At 35.1% G+C, this 22,187-nt stretch overlaps 1 protein-coding gene across 4 annotated transcripts in view; it reads left to right on the top strand.

The window, feature by feature from the left end:
* Window positions 1-824: 824 nt before the first annotated feature.
* hyd (E3 ubiquitin-protein ligase hyd) overlaps window positions 825-22,187 on the top strand; it is a 680,323-nt gene continuing 658,960 nt past the window's right edge. For all 4 annotated transcript variants that reach the window (XM_090411567.1, XM_090411569.1, XM_090411568.1 and 1 more), the window contains exons 1-2: window positions 825-1,013; window positions 18,817-18,943. In XM_090411567.1, the coding sequence (XP_090267693.1) occupies window positions 952-1,013; window positions 18,817-18,943 (189 nt within the window). In that variant the 5' untranslated portion in view covers window positions 825-951. The remainder of the gene's footprint in view (window positions 1,014-18,816; window positions 18,944-22,187) is intronic.

Raw genomic sequence — 22,187 nt, forward strand, 5'->3', positions numbered from 1 at the left:
GATTGTGTGGATAGAATAGGTCTAATAATAATGAAAGGTTTGGTTGAAAATAATAAGTTCGGTTTTCTGCATATTGTAATTTTGTGCTTTTAGATATATTGATTAGTCTTACTTTCAGAAATCTGAGCGTCATTGGTGTTTGATTCGTCTGTAATGCAGATTTTCGAGTTTCAGGTAATGAGACGATTAAAAAATTCTTATACGTATTTTGACCACATTCTGAGATTAAGGAGCTATCCATGTCACTTTTTTTAGAGCCTTGATTAAAGAGGGAGATGTCTTTGTTGGTCATTGTTTCAATTAAAATAAAGGAGAGCACTAGCACTATAGTCTTTTTGTAGATGGTACCTTTATATATGAAGTCACCTGAATCTCTGCAATGTTTGAGAAATTAAGTGAAGTGACTTTTCAGTATTACGGCTTTTGGGATCATTCATTAAATGTGAGAAAAAGCAACAGGCTTTTCATGATTCCCTGGGCTCCTTGGAAATTTCACTTAATAATAATAAACTTCTTCGAGAATGAAGTCCCTCACCATGAATATGCAATATCTCTTTGATATATATTAAAAAGTTGAACTTTTCAGGCCTTTAAATAATAAGAATAATGTTAATTTCAATAGTATTTTGATTTGAATAATATTTTAATTTTAATATGATTGAAATACTAATTTAGAATGAATACATTATTTTGTTTATTATTTTTATTATTATTGTTGTATTTGTTCTTAATTGTCTGAAACTATTTTTGCTAAGCACATGCAAAACTTCATATCCTGTTATTGAATTGTATCAGATTTTGGTGTTGAGGATAAAATCATGAGCTGTATGGGTTCTAGTGTTATGTGTAGTGTAGTTTTTCTCATTGTATCATAGAAAATTAATATATGTTTCTCTGTGTATATAGGTATATACATATGTACAGTACCTTATGATATAGTTTATAGTAGTTATGACATCAATTCATTTTGTAGTTCATCCGTTACCCGGAAACGAAGATCAACTAAATGAAAGGTTAGTACTCAGATATGAAGGTTAACATACAGTATAACATTCAGACGTTGCAGTTAGGGTTATTGTACTACTGAAATCGAAGAACTTTCCTGATGAGAATTCAGAGGTGGGCACACCACCTAATAAATAAATATTTCGATAGTAATTGTAGAATGAGTTTTAAGACATTACGGCATCCACCTCTTGTTTATATAATACCCAGCCCACAACCTTGTGCTAATACATGGACACACACACACACACAAGGTAATATTTCACGAGTAATATATGAGGATGTGCTGAAAAGTTGTGATAATGTAACTTACACATTATTCTACATATTCCCTACGAAGTGTTATATACTTGTTACAAGTTCATTTGCAATCCTCCGAGGAAAAAAGTGGTTATATCAGTTACTTTATTTTATTTATTTGTTTATTTTTTGTTCTAGTTATTTATCATAACTTTTCAGCATCCCCCATTGTGTGTGTGTGTATATATATATATATACACACACACAGATGCATGTGCCTGTGTGTGTATATATATACACACAGGCACACGCATCTTTTTTTTTTCCTGGTACACCAGATATGATAGGGTATACCAGACAGTTAAACACTGTAGTTTGGCAAGTTTTCTCTTAACTTTCTTCTAAACTAGGCTATTATTTATAATAGCCTGGTTTAGAATAAATTTCTTGTTATCTTCTGAAAGTACTCCTAGCTTACCTACATAATGGTTTTTTTGCCATGCTCTTTCTTACCATTTTTCCTTTAACACTTATTTTACAATCTTACTTTTCCCATTCAGTTTCATTTAAGTAACCATACAAGCTTATATTGTTGGGCAGCTGCTGATCCTGTTATTGTAGGCTTGGCAGAAAGGAGATACCAGTTCACTGGAACTGTGCCCATGTAGGTATATGTAGAAATGTATATATAATTGAACCAGTTGTTAGAGGGAGTCTGTTAAGGAGGGGATAATCACTCATCTTAACTGCCCTTGTTCAGATAGCAGTAAGAATGTTTAGAGAAATGTTTGGTGCACAAGTCCAATGTGAACAAGATTTTTACTTTGCATTTTAATGCATGTTGAGGCATTCTGGTCTCGTAACAAATTTTGTTGTTACGTTTTGTTTGTTGATTATCACTACTTTGGTCATAATGGAATATGACCAATAGGATACATCATTTTATCTTAAGTCAGGTTAACATATTTTGAATTATACATGAATTGTTTTCAGTAGTGATACTGTTTTTTCATGTTAGTGTGTTAATATTTGTATTGGTTTTCTATATTGTAATATAGAAAACTGTGCACCCATGCATGTGTGCATGCACAAATTTCATATTCTGTGAAACAAAAGATAGTCTATGAACTGAATTGACCTGTTTATTGTTTCTATGACAGATAAAATGTGAGGTTTCCTTCATGTGTAATAGATAGGCCAACTGATATTTATGGAGTTATCATATTTGCATCAGTATTGGTAGTTACATGGAGTAAAAATTCCAAAAGCTTATAAACTGACTAGCTCCAGGATTGAATGTACAATTTTGAGATATTAGGAAGCCATAGTACTTTACCTAGGCTGCACTTTTCTAGTGAGATATTTGATGAGAAAAATATACTGTATGATTCCCTTACTAACCTTTGCTTCTATCATGCTTCTTTTCTTCTGCCTTTTACTTGAACTTTGCAAACAGCATTCTTTCAGTTTATTTTTTATGCACAAATCCACAGGCTATGTATCATGTTGGTTACTTTTTATGTCTTATCAGTTGTTTCCTCATCTCTGAATCCAAATGAACACATCTGATTATAATAATAAGTTGTAGCCATTAAGGAAAGATGAGTTCACATGCAGTTATACTCATGCATCCACAGTAAATTCAACTTTTTCTATTTTCTGATTGATGAGCTTAAGTATTGGATATTATTCATAACTTATTTTAATGGTGATACAACACCAAACAAACTACATTATAAAAAGATGTTTATTAACTAATTTGACACGTGAAGTTTGAATATGGTATGAAGGTTATATTTTATTAGTACTTTGGCTATCTTTGAGATGCACTTGGGATATATGGAATAGGAATAGTGGTGTTTTATTCTTATGTGTTTGTGGGGTGAGGGAAGTAGGAGAGTCATGAAGTATTTTATCCATTTTGTAGGAGCTGTAGCCATTTGCCTAGAAAGTATGTCAAAGATATCTGATTTCTGTGAAAGAGCAGTGTCATTAGAATAAATAGCCTTAGCTCTTTGTATAAGTGTTTTTATAATTCCATACTGTTGGACTGGATGATGATGTCATTGTTTATGTAGATATCTTCCTGTGTGTGTGTGTGTATTGGTTTCCTATAAATGGAAAATGATAGCAGACTATCTGAAAGTCAAGTGATTATCTTTTCACTATTCATTGGTTCACTGTCTTTTTCCATTTATATCACAGGTATAACACACACACAGGAAGATATTATTATTATGTGACACATCCAAGGAGTCCAACGACTCATCAAGAGAGGGCACTTTACCACTCTCCATCTTCACCACTTAATCCAACCACAGTGAACCCCCACTACCATCATTACCTAAACTAATGGCATCTACTGCCCACTATCATTAGTATTTTTTGTCTGTAAATTGCATGTGTGTGTTTCAAGGCAGATTTGTCTGTATGTGGGATGAAAAACCTGAGCTTCCAGGAGGGGGGGGGAACCTACTACCTCTGTATGAGATGAGCTAACTCACCTTCATTGAAAAAAAAAAAAAAAAAACCCATATAAAGATTCTTTCTTCTTGTCTTGAATCGAACTTAGGCCTTTTCCAATTGAAGGGTGCAGCTTACCGTCATTCTTCAATTGCGCTATGGAGGCATTTTCTACATGTATAAATATTTCAATAAACAGATTTCTGTATAAGATATCTATATGAACAATCACACCATCATCTAGATCAACAGTATGGAATTCTAAAAGCACATGCAGAGCTAAGGCTATTTGTCCTAATGATACAGCTCTTTCCACAGAACTCGACTATGTTGATCATACTTTCTTGGTTACTGGCTACAGCTCCTGCAAAATAGATAAAATACTACATGTCCTTTCTGCCCCCTCCTGCCCTCTACAAACACACAAGAACAAAATGTTGCTGTTCCTATTCTATTTATTTGAGCTACATCTGAAAAGATAGCCAAAATACTAATAAAATATAGCCTTTACACCACATATCAAATTAGCAACTTTGATCTGCTCTCATAAGGTCTGCTCTCCATCCTCTAGCATATCTTGGAGTATATGAAGTTCCCTCTGACTTGTCCTACTATGGACAGATAGGAAGATATGTTAATATCCGCCTTTATGAACATAAATATATTTGCTACTGTTATTATTAGCACATCCCATAATGCATAGCATTATGGGAAGGGTCACTATCCATGGGTAGTGACCCTGTAAAGTATCCATTATGTTTTGCATTATGGGATACTAAGGCAAATGATGTGAAGTCATTAGCTTCTATATATGAGTTGCCCAGTCCGGAAAAAAATTCAGGCACAAACTTTGTTTGCTTACACTTGTAGAAAGGATTAAACCAAATACATAATTTATTGGTGTATTTAATTTATAGTATAACCAAGTGGAAAAACTTCCAGCAGTCATATCTGCAAAATGATCATGAATAACACAACATTTATTTACATAAATAAAGCATTTATGTATATCAGTTACAAATTAAAATATTTTCACAGAGGAAAAATGTTGAATGTGGGATCATCTTTTCTTTTCTCTGTAGTTTCTTTATAACAAGCATATGGGTCTAAAATATGCCTCATCACTAAATTTAATAATGTAATAGGTTTATGAATCTTTCTTCTTTTCACTGGAAGCAACAGTATACTGATTTTTATTTGTCATTATTAACAACAATAAAATAAAGTATAAAAAAAAAAAAAAAAAAAAAAAAAAAAAAATCAACTAACGCCTTTTTATTCCCATGTATACGGGAGTAGGCGAGGCCATTTAGCCCTATCTAACTTTTGGAGACTGAGTGGGCAGTTCAATCTCCACTGGTACCCAATCAGAGACAGATGGCCCAAGTCTATCACTAATTAAGCGGTATGCAGTGAAGAGAGACGGCTCAAATGTGCCGCCATCTCGTGGTCCCTAACCCTAACACAATATATTTAATGTCTGAAATAATGTGGGTTCTACGGTCGATTTTCTTGAGTTTACAGGACGAAAAACCCGAGTTTCCGGGAGGAAAAACCTGCTTGCCCGTGCCAGAGATCTTCCTGGCACGGGCAAGCAGGTTTGGAAATTTTTCCAAGCCTTTTTTCGACCGGTTCCCGACTAACTCGGGAACCGGTCGAAAAAAGGCTTGGAAAAATTTCCTCTAGTCGCCGACTAGACTCGAAACCAAGTCTTCCTTCGTGCGGCCAAGCGCGGCGGTGTGCAAACGCCACATCTGCTGAGCTACACAGGCTTTTAAAATAAATAAAGTAATAAACAGTTTATAATTTGCATAAAACAGTGAAATACAGTGGGCAACAATGTTGCAAATAAACTGAGTTCATGAAACCTATGCATTGGTAAATAAAACCATCTTATGAGCAAATGCGATATCATGTAAATAGGCATTGATCATAATTGAAAATTGTTGTATAAGTGGATTGTCATAAAGTGAAACATTGTAAGACAAGGCCTTACTGTATTTGTGTGGTTTCATTCTTTCATTTGTGTGGTCAACACTGATCATTTTGCTGAAGTAAGATGTAATGAACGTATGAATTATATCCATTTCAGAAAAAAATGGAATGTCAAGATCGGATGACTGTGATGTAACTACTGTTAAATAGCAAGAAATTATACTTTTCATTAAGTTCTTTTAAATTTACTAGTTTATTCCAAGAACCTTGTGAAGATTTTATATACCAACCATATCTGAACCACACTGGTTTATTTCATTTGGGAGGTAGTTATCTGAAAGATGAAATATATTTAATGTATTTGTTTTTAGAACATGTCCTTTGAAATATGTTAATTCAATTATACATCCCTTCTTCCAAGAGAGAGAAAAGGGGGGAGAGGGAGCAAAAGAAATTTTCCCCCCCATCATAACTAGTTGATTTGATTTGAATGTTTGTTCATGGTTTCCTATGATCATCATTATGGCACTGATGACATTAGCATTGCGCTAAAGAAATAACTGTGTAAAATCTTTAATAAATAAAGATTTCAAATAAAGATAGTTTTTCTCTCCATTTTAATTCATTAAAATAGTCTTTGAATCTCTTCTTTTGTTAATTTATTAATTTGTAACATTAATTTATAAGAAGCTGTAAAACTGTTGTAAGACTGCTTTGGTTATACATTCATTAGCCAAAACATTATGCCCATCCATCTTGTTTTTAGCTAACCAGATGTCATGGTTGACCAAAACTAGACTGGTGATGGCAGTGTCTTAGCATGGTTAGCTGATTGATCATTTGTTTCAAATTTATAACCAAAACAACTAAGACTATGATGCCAGTGTATTATGCTGGAAAATTCATCTGTTTTTCTGGTTTGCCTGTTTTACATGATAGAAAACTTGAGTTTCCAGGAGGAAAACCCTACCACCTCTTAATGACACTGGCTAACTTCCTAGTATGGGGATTATTTTCATGAACATCACTTGTTCCTCTCTTCCCCATTGATCACCTTAAATTGTAATTTTGTTTTAAACCAGGTATTGCCCAATAAGGCGATAATATTGCTTGATAGATCTGGACTCTTCTAGCAAGGCACAATGTCCCATATCACAAGACTTGCATTATGAAAACATGGTTCAGAGAACATATCCAAGCATTCTGTGTGCTCCTCTAGTTGTCTAACTTGAATTCTCTCAACCATTTCGTATCATGTGGAACATAGCATCTGTCAGTAATTGCCTGTCTTCCTTGTTTACTGACTTCTGGGACATTATTCTGTCTAGTTGATCCAAAATACTTCAGGATACCTATAGTTTAACAGAGTCAGTGCCAACATAGATGCAAGCAGTTATCTCAGCTAAAGGAATCCTAGCATGCTAGGGGGTCATAATTTTCTGTCTCATGAGTGTATGTTGGTTATTTTACCAGCATCATCATTTGTGCTAAGGACTATGTACATTCATTACTTTGGGTGTAAAGTAAGGACTGAGATGACAAGCGGGTCCACATTGTTATGGTCATCCTTAGAGCTAATTTAACTTAATGGTTTCAGGGAAAAGGGTAGCTTGTAGTGGCTGTTGGGATAATATTCATATTGGAAATGTGGCCTTGCTGTATTTTCAGTATTTAAAAATGTTTAATGCTTTGTAAATATTATTCATGAATTGAAGGAGCTTAGTAATTATTGGCTCTAGGGGAATTTATACAGATGATCTAACCAAACTGCTAAGGTGATGAGTATTGGCACTTTGAAATCTGGGCTTCACATAAATCTTAATTTAAGGCTGATACTGAGGATTAATATTTATATGCATTAATGAGTTATACCTAATCATTCATGTTTTTAAATATTGAAAATACAGTAAACTATCTTCATAGGCATAAGAATATATGCTTATGCAGAGAAGGAAGGCAGCAGACAATAGACTGAGTGCTAGACTCTACATTTCTGATTGGGACCCCTCTTTGGAGGCAAGCTAAGGTGATCTTGATTGTTGGACTAATGGTCTCATAATAAGTCTCCTAGATTGGAGAAGTGGGAAGAGCTGTTGTAGGTTCGATAAGCAGTCTTTCAGATTTAAATATGCATCTATTTAAGAAGGAATTCTTTTTCTACTGAAAATTGTGTTACATTATGTTCCTTTGGAACAGCATTTGATAATTACCACATGATACTTGGTGTACAAGCTGCAGGGGATAGGAATAGATAGTATATATATATATATATATATATTCCTATCTTTTGGATGGATTGGAGACTGACCTCTCTTAACGATACTAGCAAGTTGTGTATGATGGAGCTGTGTCTCAGAAAAAGGTAACTGGTAGCATGTCTCAGGGTTCTGCTCTTGGGCCCTTACTGTGTAACTTATTTGTTAATGATATTACTGGGAATCTTCAAATGTTTTTCATGATTATCGGGAGTAGTGGATGTTTCTAATTCTAATTCCATGCTAAAAGTCCCCAGTTTCTAATTCTCTATAGAAACTGGGGATTTTTAGCATGGACAAATGAGTTGGATTGCAATTTGAATATTAATAAATGCAAGACGTTTACACTTTGAGATACAGAGATATAAGACTGTGTACTGCATTGGTGGAGCGGTACTTCAGGAAATACAGATTTGAGATCTTGGAATGATAGTAGATAGCAGACTGAAGTTCTGATGGAATATTGCAAGTTCTGCAAAGACTGCACATTGTATTGCTTCTATGATAATAAGTACATTTACATGTAGCGATAAGAAGGTAGTAGCACCTCTATATAAGGCATTGGTCAGACCACATAGGTAGGGACTGTTTTGGTCACCTAGTTTTCATTGTGATGTAGAAATACTAGAGAGGATCTTATAAATTAAAGATGGCAAGAAATTATATTCTTGGTTTCATCTTTTATCCAAGTGTAAACAAAGTTTGGTATGAAGTCACTTCACGACTAGGTTATTTGTATATAGAGGCTGATGACCTCGCATCAATTGCCTTAGTATCCCATAATGCTATGCATATCCTTGCAGTCATGTATAATGCTACGCATTTTGAGAAGGGCCACCCAGACTGGTTTCGATCTTTATTGAGGTCTCATCAGTGGGAGCCAGACCCAGAAGTGATATCAAGGTTGAAGTAATGCAGAAATCATATTTTCATATGCAAGTAACCCTGTCGTGAAGTGACTTCATGTGCAAACTTTGTTTGCTTACACTTGGATAAAGGATGAAATCGAGAATATAATTACTTGGCATCTTTAATTTATTGTATAACCAAGTGAAAAACTTCCAACATCTATCCCTAATCTGGAGTATTTTAGTAATAAGGTGTGACACCTTTTGGCTACTTGTATATGGAAATATGACTTCTGCCTTACTTCAACCTTGGTATCACTTCTGGATCTGGCTCTAACTGATGAGACCTGAGTATAGGTCGAAACTGGTAGGATAGTGGTCCTTTCCATGATGCATATATATTTATTTCCAGTGATGATACAATGACTGTCAGCCCCTTTTATGGGGAAGTATAGCACCATCTCAATCTTCCCTAATTTTATCCAGGCTTGGAACTGGCATAGCTGATGAATCAGGTCTATGGCTTCCACCTTAAGTATTCTGACTATAATCCATTTGTGTTCTGGGGGACAAAAAACCCTGAGTTTCCAGGTGAAAAAACACCCTTCCTCCATATGAGACCGGCAAGTCACCTTTTGTCGAAAGAGACCACTTCATGGCCGGAAATCAAACCCAGTCTTTCCAACCAAAAGGCTTTATCTATACTGACTGAGCTATGGAGGCTCCCCCCATGATGCATAATATTATACATGTCTGTTAGGATATGTGCACTGCATTATGGAATACTAAGGCAATTGATGTGAAGTCATCAGTCTCTGTATACAAGTGACCCAGTCGTGAAGTGACTTCACACGCAAACTTTGTTTACTTACGCTTGGATAAAGGATGAAACCGAGAATATAATTTCTTGGCATCTTTAATTTTTAGTATAACCTAGTGAAAAAACTTTCAACAAATAGAGAAGGTCCAAAGATGAATAACCGAAGTAATATCAGGACTCTGGAGTGTTGGTTATGAAGAGCATTTGAGAGAATATGGATCACAGAGGTTGGTGGATAGGAGGAAAAGAGGAGATATGACAGAGACCAAGTTAGTTAAGAGATTCTATCAGATTAATACAGAAGAAATTATGAAAAGAGTCTAAGATAGGAAGAAGGAGGAGCCATCACTGTAAGTTGTATAAAGATGTGGCAAAGAAGAATGTGAGGAGTAGATTTTTTACATGAAGAGTTGTTAGTGAACAGGATGCATTGCCTGAGTGCATTGTGGATGCATGTAGTGTAAATAACATCAAATTTATGATAGACATGTTGCTGATGAGTGGGCCTCCCATAATGAGTCTTTTGACTATGGGGGGATTACCAAAAATAAATATGTTGATGGGTTTCTTGAAAAGTTGTAGGTAATATATGTGGGGAAAAATGGTATTCAGAAGACTGTTTCAAAGGACAAGGAAGAGAAGTTGTTTTGGTGAGTCTGGAGCTTGTATGTCATATGGATGCTGACCAGCAGCTGCTAGCAATCATGCATGATTAGAGGAATAGTGGAAGCCAGTTTAATGGATCACTGACCTCAGAATAGCGACCGAAAGAACCTAATGCAGAAACAGAGTATCTATCTATAAGAAAGCTACTGGAGGAGGGTATTGAGAATGCCACTCCGGATATCATATTTTAAGTTGAACAGATCTGAGATTTATAAAGTGTTATAAAGGTGGAAGAGTCAGATGTGAAGAAATCGCCCACTATGATGCAGTGAAAGATCAGAGAGGAATCTGGTAATCTATTCACAAAGGGTAGGAGAGATACCATGGAAATAAGAGGAGCAACTGCATGAGATTCTTCATGTCTTTCCATTGCCTTTGTCTGAAGGTGGGTAAGGTTAGTAAGATCTGCTGTAAAATGAGAGTTGCAGAATCCTTATTGGCGATCACCAATTAACCAGTGTGGGTCTAGTTACTGAAGAAACTGGTTGTTGACAAATTTCTTTATCACTTTTGAAAGTATTGAGGTGAAGTGAGGCTAATGGGATATGTGACTTGCCATTAAGTTAGCTGTTAGTATTTTTTTTAGGTCTAGCACGTGCTCAAGAGACCTCAAAGGCCAAACCATGGGTAGTGAATCCTTCCCATAACGCATAGCATTATGCATACCTGAGAAGGGCATATGCCATGCATTGTGGGATACTAGAGTACCCTTGATGTAAAGTCAGCTGCTACCATATACAAATATAGTTACAAAGATATTTTGTGTATAAGCTCTTCTTGCTCAGGCTTGAGCAAAATAAGGATGAAAACAAAAAAATAATTTCTTGCTTAGTGTAATTTACTTTCCTGCACTTCTGAGAAAGAAGTTGCTAAAAAACATCATGATTAAAAAAAAAAAAAGATGCCATGAAGTTAAACATGTATGGAGATGATTCTAGTCAATCTGAAAAAAGTGCATTTATAATAGCAGTCTTGTTTTGTGACATTCATTTGACGTTATTATTATTTATTATTATTGGTCAACCTAGAGCTGATTTTGGCATAGACATATACTATTGTTTCTCCACTAAAATAATTGAAATCAGAACTGAGTGTACGTGTAAACTTTTAGCAGAGATGTGAAATGACAGATTTCATTCAATTCCATCCAGCTAGAGCAGAGTTACTTTGTATTCTCATAGCTTTTTCTTAAATTTAATCCTTGCAAATAGTTTGCTTAAAACAAAAATTGAGATGTCTTGAAAATTTTTTGCTACATCCTAAATAGCGCATTTCATTAAAATCCATTCAGCCATTGTTGAGTAATGACATACATGCAGATGAATGGACAGAAGAACAAAATGAATTTACTGGGTGCTTTACAGATGTGCACCTAAAAATGATTTAACAATTTTTTTAATATGAAAATATGAAAATTTTTCAACCTATAACTTTTAAAGCTGGTGAGATCTTTCTGAGCAATAAATACAAAATGTTATATTCAGGCAATTACAATCAAGGAAAAGAAGGAGTAGCCATAGTATTCAACACAAAATACGAGGCTAATCTTCTTGAATGGCAGTCAGTCTCAAGTAGAGTAATGTGGGCAAATATGAGAATGGGGAACTGGACAATGAGACTTATTTGTGCCTATGGTCCCACAGAAGGTTCTACTAAGGTAGAAGTGGAGGAATTTTTTGAGGCTTTAGAAAAAGCAACTGACACAATGAAAAAAGGAAAAATTTAGATCCCCAACAAGGAAAAGTCCTTGTTGGGGATCTAAATAGTAGAGTAGGAAATGATTGTGAGACATACAAAAATATTTTGGGAAAATTTGGAGAAAAGAGCAAAGCTAATAATAATGGCAAATATCTGTTGGATTTCTGCTCAGGACATGGACTGGTTATTACTAACACCATGTTCCAACATAAAAATGTGCACAAATTCACATGGAGAGAAGAGGCTAGGAATAGGAAAAGTCTCATTGACTATGTTATTGTTGATAGTGATGTTTTCTCCCTGGTGCAGGACACCAGAGTATACAGAGGATTTGAAATTGGAAGTGATCACTATTTAGTCTTGAGCAGGATAAAATTGAATTTCATATTGAAAAGAATAACATGTAAGAAAGTTTTAAAGCGAATAAAAGTTGAGCAGCTCTCAGATGTGAACTGTAGACTAAAATACAGAAATATTATTGAAAAGAAAATGAAAGAGTTTGAGAACAGGAATCAAACCTTGGAGATTCAGTGGCATACTCTGAAGAAAACATTGATTGATTCTGCCAGAGAGGCATGTGGTGAGGTTGTGTGCAAGGATAAAAAAATCAGAACTCCCTGGTGGACACAGGAAGTTAAAGAGGCAGTGAAGGAAAAGAAGAAAGCATATCAAAAGTTCCTGCCAAATAAGTCAGCTTTTACTCTTACAGAATACAGAGACAAATGTAAGAAAGCTAAACAGTGTGTAAAACTAGCTAAACAAAAGTCATGGGAGGACTTTGGCAAGAATATAGAAAATAAATATCAAGAAGGTGGCAAAATATTCTGGAGGTTGTTGAAGAAGCTTAGGAATGGAGGAAAGAGTGCTGTAAAAGGAATTAGGGATGATAAAGGTGATATGAAAACAGGAGAAAAAGATATCCTTGAAGTATGGAGTAATTACTTTGAAAAACTGCTAAATGAAACAAGCAGTGATGACAGCACAGTGATAAAAAACACTGACCAGGCATGCAGTCAGGATTACATATCCATACTTGAAGTAGAAAAAGCCATCAAAGGCTTGAAATGTGGAAAGGCAGCAGGAGTAGATGATATTCGACCAGAAATGCTGAAGTATGGTGGTATAAGAGTCTTACAGTGGCTGCACTGCATAGTTCAGAAAGCCTGGACAGAGGGACGAATTCCCGATGATTGGAGTAGAGCTCTCATAGTACCCATATATAAAAAGGAAAATAAAACTGAATGTGAGAATTACAGAGGTATTTCCCTACTGAGTGTTCCTGGCAAGATCTATGGAAGTATACTTGAGAAACGGTTGAGAAGAATTGTGGAAGAAAAGCTTGGTGAAGAACAAGCTGGATTCAGGCCAAATAGAGGCTGTCAGGATCAGATCTTCACTTTACGACAAATAGTCGAGAAAGCATGGGAATATAACAAAGATCTGTATTTAAGTTTTGTCGATTTGGAAAAGGCATATGACAAGGTGCCAAGAGAGAAGCTATTCAATACGCTGCAGTTATATGGTGTCAATGGGGCATTATATCAAGCAATACTTAGTCTTTATTTGAGTTGTGAGTCAGCAGTTAGAATTGAAGGAAGTACAGGAAGATGGTTTAATGTTAAATCTGGTGTGAGACAAGGATGTACATTATCCCCTCTGTTATTCATTATCTATATGGATCACATTATGAAGGAATGTGGTATTAAACCTGATATCAAAATTGGAGATGTTAATGTCAGCTCTTTGCTTTATGCGGATGATGTTATACTTCTAAATAAATCCGCTACAAGTCTGCAAGATTCTCTGACTAAATTGAATAGCTGTTGTAATAGATATGGTATGAAGGTCAGCAATGAAAAGACAAAGACAATGAAAATAGGCAGATTCATTGAAAATGTCAACTGTGTTGTGAATGGAGAACCTGTGGAACAAGTAAAACATTTCAGCTACTTAGGCACAATTTTTACTGAAGATGGTAAACTAAATATAGAAATAGGCAACAGAATCAGCAAAGCTGGTATCGTGGGAAGTCAATTGAATAAATTCATATGGAATAAGAAAGAAATTAGTCGGAACACTAAATTAGCTGTATACAAGACTGTGTTCAAACCAATTTTAACTTATGGATCTGAGAGCTGGGTCAGAAGTAAAACACTTGACCAAAGACTAGAGACCGCAGATATGAGAGTTCTGAGAAAGATTATAGGCGTGAACAGATGGCATCAATGGCAATATCATATTAAAAATGAGGTTATTAGGAAAGAACTTGACATTGTCAGCATCCAGGAATGCGTTAGCAGAGCTAATCTCAGAAGGTATGGTCACTTAAATAGAATGGGAGAGGAAAGATTAGCAAAACAAGTGTTCTCTGCCAGGTTGGCAGGAAAACGACCCAGAGGAAGACCAAGATATAGGTGGATTGATACGGTACAAAGTGCCTTAGACGATAGAAATATAAGATCTGATAATGTTGGGGTCTTGACAAGTAACAGACTGATTTGGAGGAAAATTGTAGATAGGAAGTTAATAATGATGTAATTTTTTCATGTAGTAATGTCATATCCTGTACACCCCTTGAGGGTACATGGCAGGAATTTGATGATGATGATGATGAACTTTCAAAGCTGCAAGCAGAAAACCTAGGAAGATAAGTCAAATACAATAATTGCATTGTTTGTTCATGCTATTGACACTTTTCAATAGCTGGCCTAACAGATGATTTGCATTCTGCTGCAGTATAGATATTTGTGAATATCTTCAGGTGGTAGATGATTTTTCATTACCTGCCACGAGAATGCAATGTTTAGATTATCTGTTTAGTGTAAACTACATAACATTAGAACCACCCATGGTTCTAATGTGCTATAGTTGTAGAACCTTTTGTCACTGGGTCTGTCCAAAAAAACTTCTACTCTCATCTCTCTATGGTCGGAAACAACTGAAAGGGAAAATCAGATCATCTCTCTAACATTCCCCCACCATCACTAGTGAGCACAAGTTTTTCTCATATACTTTATTTTCATCCATTCTTTAAACCTCTTCCTATTCTTTTGATGGGCCTTTTTACTTATCCCCTTTTCACTGGTATCTTGTGTCTCACATCTGCTGTCTTTGTCATATTCTATATATATGCATACATTCTTCCTTTCATCCCAGAGACATTCATTCATGTATATTTCATTTTGTTCATGCTGAATTGATCCATTAAAATTCATCTTGGAAGATGGACCATAATTCACCACACTTACCGCTGAGGGTTGGTAAATATTTTCACATGGAATTGCCAGTCTCAAAACCACTGGTTCATGACTGATAGCTCTGAATATATTGAATATTCAGAGCTATCCTGATATCGAATGGATGGTAGTCAGGATTCCCCCCGTTTGCCACCCAAGGGACGTGCTCAGTAGCTATTGGGAGCCTGAGAAACCTATATATATCCACTCTGTATATATAAAAAGATAAGCCGAAATTTGAGTTTTTATTTCACATTTGTTGTCCCTTCATTGATAAGCCTTTAAGCTGATAAGCCAAAATTTGAAACGTTTCACGTCCAACAATGTGTTTGCCTTCATGAGACAACAATTTGTTGGACGTTTCAAAACACTGGAGAATTGGCTTACCAGCCCAGAACTCCAGTGGGGGGGTATTATTTTTCAACATAATCTCCCTTATGACTAATACATTTATTCCAGCGCCATTATCCCATCCTTGTAGTGGTTCTCAGTAAGATCTGCAAAATACCCCTCTAGAGCTGATATGACCTCTTGATTCAAAGAAAAATGCTGACCAGCGAGGAAAATTTTTAGTTTTGGGAAGAGATAGAAGTCAGAGGAAACCAAATCTGCAGAATAGGGTGGATATTCCAACAATTGTTCAGACCCCCTAATTTTCCCATTGCCAAAACACCTTTCTGGGCAGGTGCATTGTCCTGATGAAAGATTATTTTTTTCTTCTGCAAACCAGGTCTTTTCTCACAAATTTTTTTGTCTAGTGTGGTTAAAAGATCAGAATAATATTCCCCAGTTCTTGTTTTACTCTTTTCAAGATAATTAATAAACAAAAATGCCTTTAGCATCCCAAAACACTGATGCCATGACCTTTCCTGCTGATGGAACCGACTTTGTCTTCTTTGGTGCTGAACAACCGACTTCTGTCCACTGTTTTGACTGCTGTTTGGATTCTGGTGTAATGTTGAATCCAAGGCTCATCCATATTAAAAAATCGACACACTAAATCAGTTTTATTCATGTTAAAACGCTTTAAGCACTGTTCAGAGATTTTCATGCGAGTGCATTTTTGATCTGCTGTGAGCAAGTGTGGCACCCATCTTTCGCAAAGCTTTTTCATTTGCAATTCTTCATGCAAAATATATCCTACACATTTTTTTGAAATGCCTATAGTCTCAGCAATTTCATGCACTTTGATTTGCCAGTCATCCAATACCATATCATGCACTTGATCAATGATTTCTGATGTTGTTACACTTTTTGGACGTCCTTCACATGGATCATCTTCAAGGCTGGTATGGCCACATTTAAACTTGGCAGTCCATTTCTTAATTGTTGAAAATGAAGGAGAAGAGTGCCCATAAACTTTTATGAGCTTCGAATGAATTTCTTTTGGCGTTAAACCTTCTTTTACAAAGAATTTTATAACCGCATGATACTCAATTTTATCTATTTCAAGGAATACAGACAACACTTTTTCTTCAGACAGCTGTATATATATAAAAAAACTACTTGATAGAATGACTTGTAATTTCACATGTATGCTTATGACAGATGTACCAACTTAGAAAAAAAAATTGTGCTGATAGTGTTGCCATCTATGGTTGAGGCCAATAACTTTTCAGACCACCCTCATACTTTGGTATCTGTCAGCTACTCTCCTATCCACATTACTAGCTTCATATCCATTCCAATTTGCTCCAACTTTTTAATAGTTTATTATTATGTGACACCTCCAGGGAGTCCAAAGACTCATCGAGGGAGAGTGTGCCAACAGCATTGAACGATTGAGCTCCTTCCAACTACTAACCACACCGAAACTTGCTTAACTTTTTGCGTGAGCCATTAGTAGTAGAAGCTCTTCCAGTCGACTAACCTTTACTGTATTCTGTCATATTTTGCAAAGTCCAGCAGTATCATGGTGTAGCATTACCTTTTTCCAATTCTGCTGTCACTTTATTATAAAATGTGAATAAATTGCTAAGACAGGGCCCACCTTTTACAAAACTGTGCTGCTTACTATAGATTATTACACCTGTATCCATGCAATATTGGTTTTTACCTTTAACCAACTTTTCCAATCATTTAATAACCATTCCTGATATATTAATTGGGCTGTAGTTGCTCTCTCTGTCTTGGAACCCTTTATGCAATGGAACTATCTTACCTTCTTTTAACCACTCTGTCAAAAGTAGTAGTCAGGTTTCTAAGATGCCAAGTTGGTCATGACAAGCCATTGAGCCTAATAATAAAGGAAGATGATGGATGATTTACATTATGATGAACATGATTTAATAAGTATTTGTCATAATAAGCAGGTTTTCTACTTTTATAGATCTAAGCTGTTCTGAGTTCACTTACATTTTTATAGGAATGCATAGTTCATTGTGTATTACTGATTAAAAGAATTTGTGATATTTGTTTGCAACTTTTCATTTTCCTAGAAAAGAAATATATGAAGTATTGTTTAAGTTAAGGGATATTACATCCCATATCGTTTCTTAGCCGAATAAGAAACTCAGAGTTTCATGCCGAATATAGTAGAAACTATATAAAGTTCGGTGATTCCAAGCTTAAGCAAATACCTGGATACTGCAGCAACTGACCCTTAAGGTAGTGCAAGCTGAGGCAACTCATGTCAAAGGTGGAGCAAGCTCCGATCACTATTCTTGATATTTACCCATAATGTGAACTTAGCTCTTAGGAGTTGTATTACTGTTCTACGTTATGAGAGAAGGTCACTACCCAGACCGGTTTCAACCTTTATTGAGGTCTCATCAGTGAGTAGGTAGAACTAGTTAATATCACCTTTGTAGCGAACAGAACTTACAACCCTTCTATGAGTATTGCCGAGAGGTGTCGTAATAAATTATTAGATATATGAAGAGCCAAAGGCTTCAATTCGGCAACATATGACATGTTTAAGTTAAGGGATATTACATCCCATATCGTTTCTTAGCTGAATAAGAAACTCAGAGTTTCATGCCGAATATAGTAGAAACTATATAAAGTTCGGCGATTCCAAGCGTAAGCAAATACCTGGATAGTGCAGCAACTGTCCAGGACCTTTAAGCAAGCGGAGGCAACTCATGTCAAAGATGGAGCAAGCTCCGGTCATATGTCGCCGAATTGAAGCCTTTGGCTCTTCATATATCTAATGTATGAAGTATATTTTTGAATGATCACGAAGTTCCCATTTTTGTGAAAGCATCTTGATTTTAACCCAAAAGTATAATATTCAACTTGCATTAATAAATAGAGTATTTTTATATAATTTCAGTAAAATTCCATGTAGTTGCCCTTAGTATCACAACAACATAATTTCCATTGTTTTCCTGAATATCAAGTCTAAGGTTAGCTTTGGTATAGATATGAACTTGCAAATCATCAAACCATAGTTCTGTAAACTTGTGACTTGTACCTCTATACAGAGAAGTTAAAAAGAGTTGTTAAGGATTTCCTTAACATATTCAAAAACCATATCCCTGCTGACACAGCCACTGTTTCCTCTTGAATAGTGAGCATCTATAGCTAAAACCAATATAGTTTTCTCTTATTTGTAATTTTGAAAGAATTTGCAATTTTTGGCCATATAGTTCTGATTTTATGATCACTCATTTGTATAAATTGTAACTAAACTATATTGTTCATTTCAGGCTTAAAGAAGTTGCAGAAAGGACGAACCGATGTGCATATAGTGCACCTTCTGTTCTTGCTCAACTAAAAAATGCCTCAGTTAAACAGTGTGTGGTAGGATCATCTCATGTAGCCTTTTTACTTGAGGTAATACTTAATCAATGATGGCATGCTGTTTATCAGATAAGAAGGGTTTATCAGTCATTCTGTTTCATTGGAATATAAAAATAAATAATGCATCTCTTTATTTTCTGTGTGTATTTGTTTTTAAAATACAATTTGGTAACAATAAGGTTATCACCTTGTGAAGTACACAGTGCTCTGTCTATCACACAAGCAAAAGCTTGATAACTTGATGGATACTTTCCTTATTGGTGCTGGCACATTTTTTGGGAAATGCACCTTAATGTAAATATAAATATTATATATATTATAAATAATAATATATATATAATATAATAATAATAATAATATAAATAAAATATTAAAGAATTATTATAAAGAAAGTCCATTTATATGTTAATGGACTTAACATTCATTGTCTCTAGTGAACTTCACCAAAAAAGAGATAAGAAGACTTGTCTGTTCTGGATACCAAAAAAAAAAAGTATCGAATCTTATGTAGAGGTCTCTTTTCACTGATCCAGCTTTAATTTAACCCTTATGTGACCCTTCATAAAAATTAACATTATAATTCACTAATTTTCTTCTAAATCTGTTACGAAACATGCCACAACTGTTGAACATATCTTCCCTGTTTGGCTGTAAACTGACAAAACTTTTTTTTCTTTTCACTCATATGAAATTTTCTCTATGTGAATTCCACTTGCAAAATGTTGTAAACCTATATCACGAGCTACTGTAGATGATTGAGGATTAGGTAATCTGGAAACCCTGCTCTAGAAACCAGATTTTTTTTTTTCCCAAGCCATCCTAGGCCTCCCGTAAGGATGGTGGTCTCACACTGGGTGATATTCATCTACCACCTAAAGACATTGGCAAACATACATGTCCTTGGTGGACTTTAAACCCATAACATCCTGTTGGTTGAAGAACAGAGATATATTATCCACTTGGCTAACCAGTTTGGTAGCATGTTGCATAATGACTACAGTTATTTAAAGCTATAGTTAACAGGTTTCTTCTTTCTACTCAATTTTCTGCCTATCAGTGGTACTAGTACCCTAGGTTGAGCAACCTTTTGTGTGAGATTGCTATAAGAAATAATTGCCAAAGATCTTGAAAGAGAGATTTACAAAAACAACCATGCTATAATAGGTTTCTGATCTGCAACCTGTTTCTAGCAAAGTTAAGATTTTGTAATTAATATCCTTTAATGGAATATGTGCACTAGATATTAAAATAACTTTCACAGCTTACACATGTAACAAAAATGCTATATTCAAAAAATCAAATATATTTCATCCAATGTTACATGAACATCGGCAAAAGCAATAGCCTGTTAATTACATTCAAAAGGTGAATCAAAATAATGATTCATAAATCATGCATGTGATTCAGCTGAAACCAAGACATGAGCTAATATGTACATGATTTATTTTGATCCATCTTTTGAATGTAATTAATAACTATCACCTTGATGATGTCCATGTAACACTGGATGAAATATATTGGAATTTTTGAATAAATTCTATATAATTTTTGTTACATGTGTAAGCCATGAAAATTATTTTAAGAATTATGATTGTTGTATGCATTTCTTATGTTTCTGATGTTATGACCGATGCTAAGTTCTTTATGTCTATCCAAAATAAACAAAGTTTCCTACATATGAAACTGTATACACTTCTTTTTTAGGAGAACAGATCAGAGTTGCTACTCTGATTAATTTAAAAGTGTTGTGTGCAGAGGTTGTAGAGAATAAGAATTGCATTGCTATGGTGCTTAAGGTTCAAAGCTGGAGAACTGGGAGGCTACATGGAGGCCTTTCTTAAAAAGGCCTCCATGTAGCCTTTTTAAGAAATATGGAGAACTGACCCAGGTTCCTTGTCCATTCTGCAATTTTTTTTTTTTTGTTGTGCACCCTGTTAGTAGGTACGAATGAATATGGGCTGGCAATTTGGAATTTAGCTGACCAAATTGTATTCTGATTGGCTAAAACCAAAATAATATGATGGTACAACATGATAGACTTTCATGCCCACTGAGGTGTCATCAAAAGCTCCTGTTGTTTTCATCAGGTAACCAGGGCAAACAGTGAAAAGTCAGCTGATGGAATAGACTCTAACTGAACATCAGCAGAGGTCAAGATTGGCACTATCACATAAGAAGCATCAACAAAAATGAAATAGAACTAGCAAAGGAATTGGATAGGTATCAGATCAACATAATAGGTGTTATCAAAACAAAGAAGACAAAAAAAAGCAAATAATGCAAGATGTTTTAATCAGACAGCAACAATAATGCAGTAATCAACACTAAATATAAGTATAATCTTAAATGGCAGGAACTCAGAATTGGGAACTGCACAAGAAGATTCTACAAAGGAAGAAGTGGAGTCATTTTTTGAAGTGTTAGTCAGCTTACACAAAGAAAAAGTTGGTCTTTGTTGGAGATCTAAACAGCAGAGTAAGAACAAATTACCAGACAGAAATGTTTTAGAAAAATTGGAGAAAAGGGCAAAGCAAATAATGGTAAGCACTTGCTGGATTTCTGTTCAGGACATATGCCATATTCCAACATAAAGATGTACACAAATTCAGATGGAGAGAATATGCAAGAAATAAGAAAAGTCTCATTGTCTATATTATTGTTAATAGTGATGTCTTCATAGGTTCAGGACACAAGAGTATACAGAGAATTTGAAATATGAAATGATCATCATTTTACTTTAAGCAGGATAAAATTGAATATCATATTGAAAAGAAAAGTGTTTAAGAAAGTGTTCAAATGAACAAATTAAGTAATTTTCAGAAATGTAGAAATTTCAAGAAATAGAGTTTGAAAATAATTAAACCATGGTGATTCATTGACAGGTTCTGAAGAAAACTTTTAATTGACTCAGCCAGAGAATGTGGTTGAAGTTGTCTGTAAGGATAAAAAAATCCGAACTTCATGGCAGACTAATGAAAAGAAGGAAGTGTATCAGAAATTCCTGACAAATAAGTCAGCTTGTGCTCTGAGAGAATACAGAGAAAAATGAAAGAAAGCCAAGTGCTACATAAACCTAGCTAAACAAAATTTATGGGAAGAATATAGAAAGTAAATATCAGAAGGTGGCAAAATATTCTGTGAAAGCTTCTGTACTGTAAAAAAGCAATCGGAGATGATCAAGGTGACATGAAACTTGATAGATTGCTTTTGAAACAAGCAGTGACAGCACGGTTATAGAAAACATTCAAGAGTACAATCGGGTGTACGTATCAATACT

Source organism: Typopeltis vanoorti, chromosome 21 (genome assembly GCF_054136105.1).
Source record: "Typopeltis vanoorti isolate ZY-2024b chromosome 21, IOZ_Tvanoo_1.0, whole genome shotgun sequence".
Lineage (NCBI taxonomy): Eukaryota > Metazoa > Arthropoda > Arachnida > Uropygi > Thelyphonidae > Typopeltis > Typopeltis vanoorti.